General features: G+C 43.1%; 3 protein-coding genes across 3 annotated transcripts; 1 reads left to right on the forward strand and 2 right to left on the reverse strand.

Moving 5' to 3' along the window:
• Positions 1 to 1,408: 1,408 nt before the first annotated feature.
• PHALS_00359 (Cyclic nucleotide phosphodiesterase) lies at positions 1,409 to 3,308 on the reverse strand (the record flags this gene model as incomplete). Its single annotated transcript, XM_024730847.1, has 7 exons — positions 1,409 to 2,311; positions 2,390 to 2,461; positions 2,521 to 2,588; positions 2,665 to 2,798; positions 2,866 to 2,916; positions 2,987 to 3,057; positions 3,123 to 3,308. 7 exons carry the CDS (start codon positions 3,306 to 3,308, stop codon positions 1,409 to 1,411), a joined length of 1,485 nt encoding a protein of 494 aa, XP_024572407.1.
• A 178-nt stretch (positions 3,309 to 3,486) lies between these two features.
• On the forward strand, positions 3,487 to 6,480 carry PHALS_00360 (uncharacterized protein; the record flags this gene model as incomplete). The annotated part of the gene is made up of 7 exons (XM_024730858.1): positions 3,487 to 5,643; positions 5,715 to 5,805; positions 5,862 to 5,920; positions 5,992 to 6,021; positions 6,083 to 6,199; positions 6,282 to 6,366; positions 6,425 to 6,480. 7 exons carry the CDS (start codon positions 3,487 to 3,489, stop codon positions 6,478 to 6,480), a joined length of 2,595 nt encoding a protein of 864 aa, XP_024572408.1.
• A 181-nt stretch (positions 6,481 to 6,661) lies between these two features.
• On the reverse strand, positions 6,662 to 7,752 carry PHALS_00361 (uncharacterized protein; the record flags this gene model as incomplete). Its single annotated transcript, XM_024730869.1, has 3 exons — positions 6,662 to 6,730; positions 6,804 to 7,085; positions 7,183 to 7,752. 3 exons carry the CDS (start codon positions 7,750 to 7,752, stop codon positions 6,662 to 6,664), a joined length of 921 nt encoding a protein of 306 aa, XP_024572409.1.
• Between the last annotated feature and the right edge of the window lie 291 nt (positions 7,753 to 8,043).

Here is an 8,043-nt window from a genome sequence, read left to right on the forward strand (position 1 = left end):
CTTACAGTCGGCAAGTACCCCAGAGCTGTTACCAGTAGCGGGTCATGTTAACGAGTTTTCAGCCTAAACCTCGGGAGTTTGTGGCTTCACTTCGGCAAGATTGCTCGGGTGCGGTGGCCACTTGTGACCTGGCGTAATCTTAGCATCTATCTATAGAAGAGGCATAGTCTCACATCACAGCGTGCATCATACTAGTGAAGGTGACAGACTTTGCGATGAATAGAACCCTTGGTCGGTAGATATTCTAAATGTATTATGGGGCCAAGTAAGGCAGTATACAGCAAAGTTGTGGTGAAGGGTTGTCAACTCGACGTCCGCGTCGATCTTTGAGCTTTACAAAGTCAAGCATGATGTGACGCTCGAAGCGGGCGTCTGCTTCGCTGAAGCTGCCTTGCAAAGTAATAAGTCGGCGCGTTTAACTCACCCAGTCCGCGATCTGAGTCATGTACGCATTGGCACCATCGCCAGCTAGATACATCATTTGTGAAGGTACGGGTTTTCTTAACTGCTGATGCTCTAATCGAAAACAGTACCGATGGCTTCTGATGACTTTTGGGTGAATAAGGCGCTCGCGGAGCGACTTCTCGCGCTCGTTATGCTTTAAATTAATGTTCATCCGAAATAGCATTTGCTCAGCATTGATAGATAACTCTTAGCGATTAGATGAGAAGCAGACAAATAAGCATAAAGTATTACGCATTGCAAACAGCGAAATTCAACAGAATCAGAAAATGTTGTGCTCAAAAATATGCTTAGTAAATCCGAAGTAGCGAGTGATACATACAGGCTGTGGTTCTTTAAGCAGGATGAAGCACATCCGCGGCGTTCCCAAAATGCAATGAAAGTATTGGTACCAAGAGCGCACAACCTAGCTACTCGGATTGATGTCTAAACCCTAGACGGCAAAAAAATCATCGTATAGAATCGTACTTACGAATACAAGCCAATGTAATTTGCAATACAATTAATAAAAAATGTAATGATGCATAAAGTAAGTTTGAACCCACCAATGTCTAGGCCCAGAACAGTTGTACGGAAACGGATAATGAACGGTATTTTGTTATATATCATCAAATGCCAATCCGGGATCAGATTTCAATCAGAATGTATCTAAGCACTACCATCAAAATATATGATGATTAGCATTTATTTTTAATGGCTTAGCACATGTTTAGCTCTGAAAAAAGTGAATTCATTGTCATTAGACTTTATTTGACGGCCAAAAATTTTCGGGTAGAATTTTGATTTTCTTTTCTTGCAACGATGAAGCTTTTGTCCTGACTGAGAAAATTAAAAGTATTTTAAGGAGTTTGTTAGAACAATACAGAAATCAAAGATGCCTTGTAAATCAAAAAAGAGTCAGATGTTTAAACTAAGAATTTTGGCGTCTGGTAAGGAAGGCCACTCTTCAGGCTTCGTTTTCATCACCCTCGGAGATAACGTTCATCTCTACTGACTCTTGCGTTTCGCGCGTACTTTTTCCGGTGAACTCTGTCACTTGATCGCCTTTTGCTTGCGGTAACGAAAGCGTCAGGTGTGAGTGCGAGGTGAATAGGATGGGACCAGCGATCTGCAAAAAGGTTCCCAACAGCTCTTCGTCGTCCTTTGAAAACTCACCGCTAATATCTAGTTTGTTGATCAGCTGAACGACTGCAATCACATCACCCATCGCGTTGCGGAGAGGCATAGCTAACACGCTTCGAGTCCGGTAGCCATGCCTTTGGTCAAATTCCTTATTAAAGCGCGGATCATCATAGGCATTGGCAAGATTCACGGTTTCATTGTTCATTGCGACTGCACCTGCAATGCCCTGATTTAGCGGAACACGAATATTCAATTCACCTTGCAAGGTCCAGAGCTCATTCTTAGCATGATCCACAATGTAGAGAGTACAGCGATCCGAATTAACGAACTTTTGGATACCTGTCGAGATAGCGAACATCAATGAGATGAAACCTAGATCACGATGCATATCCTGCACAATGCTTAGTACTTCTTTGACTCTTTGACGTGCGATGCACGCAAGAGCATGAGTATCAGCGTTGTGAAGTGCCACGCCTGCATGAGCTGCCAAAGATGTTAGAATCTCCTCATCTTCATCACAGAATCGTGCTTTCCTATCTACGGAAATTTTGTTTAGCACTTGCATGACCCCCACGATATTATTTGCACCGTTAAGGACCGGTACACATAACATTGATCGTGTCTGGTAGCCATTGCGATGGTCGTATTGTGAATCAAAGTTCGGATCCGCGTATGCATCTGCAATGTTCATAGCTTTTCCGGTTGCTGCCACCGTACCAGCAACTCCCTACTTTCCAAGTAAATGCAATCGTGTCAGAGATGTGTTGGTCAGGAATCGCAAAAGCAACAGGTCAGTCAGGCTTACCTTCCCAAAAGGAACTTGAATATCTGTGGCACCTTCGGATACTTTGAGAACGAGCATATTTGTAGCTCGTTCCTACCCAACAAATGATACTAAAAAATACAACGAAGTATGAAGTGATGTACGAACCCTACGTAAATAAATAGAGTTGCGCGCTCCGCATTCAAAACAGCGCAAGCTTGCTTTATAATGATCTTGGTAGCTAGAATTTACACGAATAAATTGGTAAGTGCGACATATATAATAAATCCACTTGTAATAATTGTCAAGAACCCAACCTTCAGTGGGATCTAACTCCGAGCCAATAATGCGGCACGCTTTAATGACTTGCTCCATCTTAGACAATCGACGAAATAAGGCCGAGTCGTTGCCGGGTTTAACTGTTGGCACATTATTAATTGATGACGACGAACTGATCGCAAGTCCAACATAGGAATTAAGCAGCGTTTGTTAGATGCGACAAATATCGATATGCGCACGCAAATTTTCGAGGTCTGATCACGATTCGACCGTTGTCATCAGCCGAGGCACTATTCCATTAAATTGTTGAAGCATTAGTTAAATGTGTACTTGTACGCTAAATATTCGCTGCTTGTAAACCTTGCTGCAGCGTAGCATTGCCTTAAGTAGGCTTGGGTGTGTTCACAATGAAAATTCTCGCCACTCTTTCTCTAGCCAACAAGATAGATATGCTTGTGAAGGAACCAGCCCTAAGTACAACAACTCAATAAGAAACCTCTCCTATCTTTTCCTGAAGCAAGGCCTGAAAAAACTTAAGCGGGTCATCCGGTCGGGACAAGAGCACCTCCGCTGTCATCCATTCGATCAGCGATCGAAAGCCCATGGAATTAAGATAGGCCTCTCCAGCCTCCACCGATTGCGGGTCCATGATTGATTTCGGTACTAGCACAGTTTTAAACATGAAGACACGAAACGACGCGCCCCTTCATGCGCGACTACTAACCCTCTATAGAGCAAAGTGACCCAAAATGATACGTAATTGTCGAGACTTTGTGGGACGTGGAGTTATACTATCATTCAGCTGTGGTCGAGTGAAGGCTGAATCAATTCAAGCCGTCGACTTGGAAAATATACGAACAATGTCAACGTCTCAAGCTACACACGATGATACCGATCATCAAGAAGCATCACTATCGATGATTCAGCAATGTCGTACCGAACCGCGAGTGGATTATCGTTCCAGTGTCTTACCCCATGCGCTTTCGCGCGATGCAATTCCGAATAATTCGAGTGAGGCTCTTAACGACACGGAACAAGAGGTGAAGCGATCTGGCCGGAATTGCTATCAGCGTCTAAAGTGCTACGCTGGGGTATCGAATCCCCAGCTTTTTGGTTATGGATCTCGGCATCGCTCGCATACACACACTAAATCCTTGGATTATCTGGTCAAGCATTTCGCTCCTTCTACTGGTATGAAGGACTCGTGGTCATCAACTAGTTACGCATCGCACATCGCAAAGTCAAAGAATACAATACCTCGAGTCTGGTCTCCTCGACATGGAAATGTCATTCCAAGTGTTCCTGATGTGGATTATCGAATGAAGTACGAGTTCGCGCTAATTTTGCATAATAAGCCGATAACACCGCGTATTCTTGCTCGAAATGGATTGGATGCAATAGGGAAACGACAGATGGAGGTGCTTAGCCGTTGCATTAATGCAGGATTTGACATTTCTGTACTTTCCAGCACTTTGTATTCCCGTAAATATTTAGTGCTACTTTTGCGACCATCCACATCGAGACTACAGACCGAAAAAAGTCGATTGGCGCTTGAGCGCTGGCTGCAAATTGGAGCTGTAGGTGAGGTACCATCTGAAATTGAAGAGCTCATCGCATCGAGCCACATTGATGACACCGAACCGCTGTTTCAAGAAGGTCAATACGAAACTATCAAACGGGTGGAACTTGAAGACGAACAGTTTACGCCTGCTGAACGCATTCAAACAATTGCTCGCATCATTACATCTACGGCCAATGTGGAAGAGCTGAATCCACCCGGTGCAAACATTTCGTTCGAAGAGCTAAATCGCAATGAAAGCATCATCATGTCTTGCTTTCCTCTCCATAATCGATATGTGGATAGTCAACTATTGGCCAAGTGTGCACAGTGGTGGTGGAACTCTACCGAGATCACGAACGAGCTACGATATTATTATGGGGAGCGTGTGGCTTTTTACTTTAGCTTTTTGTTTGTCTACACAAAGTGTTTGCTTGTTCCAGCTTTCGTGGGTTGTGTCGTGTATGTATCATGTAGGTGGTTTGGGGCAGTGGCGTACATGAGAGCATTGTGCATTTTTGGCTTTTTTACAGCGTCAGTTTGGGGGCCTCTTCTTATAAAAGCTTGGGCACGACAAAACAGCCTGCTAAATGATGCGTGGAATCTGAGGTTGTTTAAAGAAGCTAATTATTCTAATGCAACGTTTAAGCCACAAGGTTATCGCGACGTGGTGGACTCTCATGGAATTTTTCTTTTTAGAGAGCCATTTTACAACCCACTCCTCAGAATTCCTGTCTACATGCAAACATTAATGGTATTCGCATTGTTCATTGCTACCTATGTCGTGGGGACTGCGTTTTTCGTTCAATGGTATACCGCTGCAATGATGGCCCCCGTGTGCAGTAAATGTCATGAGTGCGTCGCCTTTTTGTCGTGCTTCAACACAGAAAGACCCATTTTGTTTTCTGGAAGATGGTGTTATATCTTCGTTCAAGGAATTTTGCTTGGAATCTCACTGGACGTTGCTGTATACTTGTTGAGTGTAAAACTTATCCATTTTTTTGTGACACGTGAAAACCATGTTATGGAAGAGCATTTTCAACAAACGATGATCAATCGTATTTTTGCTATTAATTGGATTTCTTTTTTCCTCTGGTTTATGCTCATCTCATTTGTGATCATACCTTTTGGGAGCGAAGTCGAAACATGGTTGTCATCAAATATTAAGTACACTAAACTCACGGTGCGGTGGCATGGTGGTGTCATTGATATGTCGACAGCATTCGTTACTCCACTTCTCATCACGCAAGCGCTGAACCTGCTAATTGATACGTCGTTGCCAATCATTTTTCGGCGAGACACATCACGGGTGTCGAAGCTGGCAAAAAAAATAATGAGAGCCAATCCAGCAGAGACGCTGCTTGCGCTTTCAGAGTATCACTCATCGTTTGAAAATACTTTTGTCAGCCATAACCAGTCTCTATCTTCATGTAATTTGGCTTTTAAGAACAAGATTGAGGTAGGCTTCAGGCTTGTAACAGTGTATTTCTGTGAATCTTACGTGTAAACTTGTCACAATTCACCTCAAAGCTTCAAATGATGACACCAATTCGAATTCCATACCTGGAACGCTTATTGAATGTATCTATACCCACGTTGGAGGGGTTTGAAAATGAAACGTGTAAGCTCTGATTTATACGCATGATGCTCTTGCAACATTAAAAAAAAATTCTTCAGACTTTATGACAGCCGATGATGTTCTTGAGGAGAGTCAATTGCCGCTGTATAATACCTTCGTAATCAAAACTTTTGCAATGAAGAGTAGACGTTTGAGTTATGAAGTTCTGATGCTTTATGTATTTTCTAGCCCGACTATCTACGGATGGCCATCCAATACGTACGTGAAGTATCACTGCTGGCAGTATAACGAAACTCATTTTTAGTATCAACCACATCAGGGATACGTGGTGATGTTTTCAGCTGTTTGGCCGTTCTGCGCGATAGCAGCATTTGCAAACAACGTTATTCATATTCAAAATTGCTTTTACAAACTCGTTCTTCTACGTCGAAGACCAGTTCCTCGAAAAACGAACAGCATCGGACAATGGGAGAAGATGCTTTACATAACTCTATTTTTGGGCATCTTTGTAGTTGTAGGGCTCATTTGTGTTAGCACTGGCGAGCTTGAGTACTTCATTTCGGAATGCTTGTCTCTACAACGATTCAACGGGGCGGACTTCAGGTAGGCATGCCCTTTATTTTTAAATTTAATTCGATCACTAGATTAACTTTCTTTTTAGCATGGGGCCCGCCTTCTCTTGCTTTGACATTCCGTCGCGCTTCATTGTCGCATTGATTTTGGAACACTTTGCATTTCTTCTTGTGTATATATTGACCGAATATATCGCCAATACACCCGCCAGCGTGCGAACGTCATTTGAGCGAAAAAAAGAGCTTATCCGACGAGCAATCTGCAGGCAAGGACCTCTAGCAACGCCAATTACGCCAAAACTCAACACATTGAGTTTTCCAGTACATCACAGAATAGGATCATTTAAAGCGACATGACTTTGCGACCTGGAAGATTGTCGTGGATCTTTAATGACCTGAATTAGCACAACAAAACAATACAAACGTAAACAACTATTATTTTTGTTGAACGGAACTCGCGCTATTTACCATGACTGAGCCGAGCAATGTCTTAAGCCAAGCAAGGGCCTTCGAAATCGGAAACCATGTCCACGTGTTCTTCAAGATATAACACTTGTACATATGTGATAGCGAAGCCCACATATAAATAATCGAAGCCAACGCAATGATCGTGTAAAAGGCAAACGATTTGTAATGATCCGCTTTTGTGTCTTGACCATAACCTTCAAATCGGTCAAAAGACTGATAATTACTTCCTTCTTGCTGCTGTACTATTTCTGCAAACAGAGCAACGTCTTTCATCATGATCGTCTTGTTGTTTAATCATGTCTGTCAGCTTCCTCATCGGGTTCTGCTCAGAGTATTGTAACGTCTCACCTCTCTGCTTCATCGGAAAGAAATGTTTTACCCTCATAAGCTGTTTCCTACTTTCTAAAACCTGCCGCTTCTGTTGCCCGTAGTACTGTATCACTTCCTTCATCATGACCTCGTGCTCAGCAATCTGTGTCTTCACTTTGTCATCAAAATTTCTTGTAAAAGTGAGCTGAAACACTTTTGACTGCGAAGACGCCGCTGAACGTACTTCCTGGCAGCTCTGTAGAAATCGATTGGCGGTTGTCTGAAGCCTCCAAGTATCACCGCCCAGCAAATCAATGCTCTTATCCATTCGTTCAAACTGCGCGTCACTGCTTACATGATTACCAACCCAGGTTTGCATAGTAGCTCCAAATATTTTGCTGGCACCGATCTGAACCAAAATCGCCAACACGCCCCCGACAATAAGTCGCAATGGATTAAGAAACAATAAGGTTAAGGTCTTCTTCCGGAATTTCTGCTCGTTAACCAGTTTCCTCACTTTCGCTTTCGATGCTGTCCAAGGTCGACGAAGCGGCTGCGGGGGAGATGCTGAGTGCTGATGACCTATCTCATCGATGGATGTAGTCGAACGCATGCTGTCTGACAGTCCGAGTCGCGCCATTGTTTTGGAGCAAAATGGTTGATTTTATTCTTTAAGTTTAAATAAAATCAGAAATGTATTCATATTGACAACGACAGGGAACAATGCGCGCTGAAGGAATGTACTTTATGTGCTCGTACATCATATATGGTGTTCACTGGTAGTTAATCAATCTATACGTCACGCAGCGTATGTAACGGCATTGTATTGAACAATTGAACACTTGTTGTCATTATAAACGGTTTGCTTAAGACGTGGTTTTTGCTTCCACACGCGGTGTCTAGCTAACTCTTTCATACGTAAGCACGTCGT

Source organism: Plasmopara halstedii (assembly GCF_900000015.1).
Source record: "Plasmopara halstedii genome assembly, contig: Scaffold_110, whole genome shotgun sequence".
NCBI lineage: Eukaryota > Oomycota > Peronosporomycetes > Peronosporales > Peronosporaceae > Plasmopara > Plasmopara halstedii.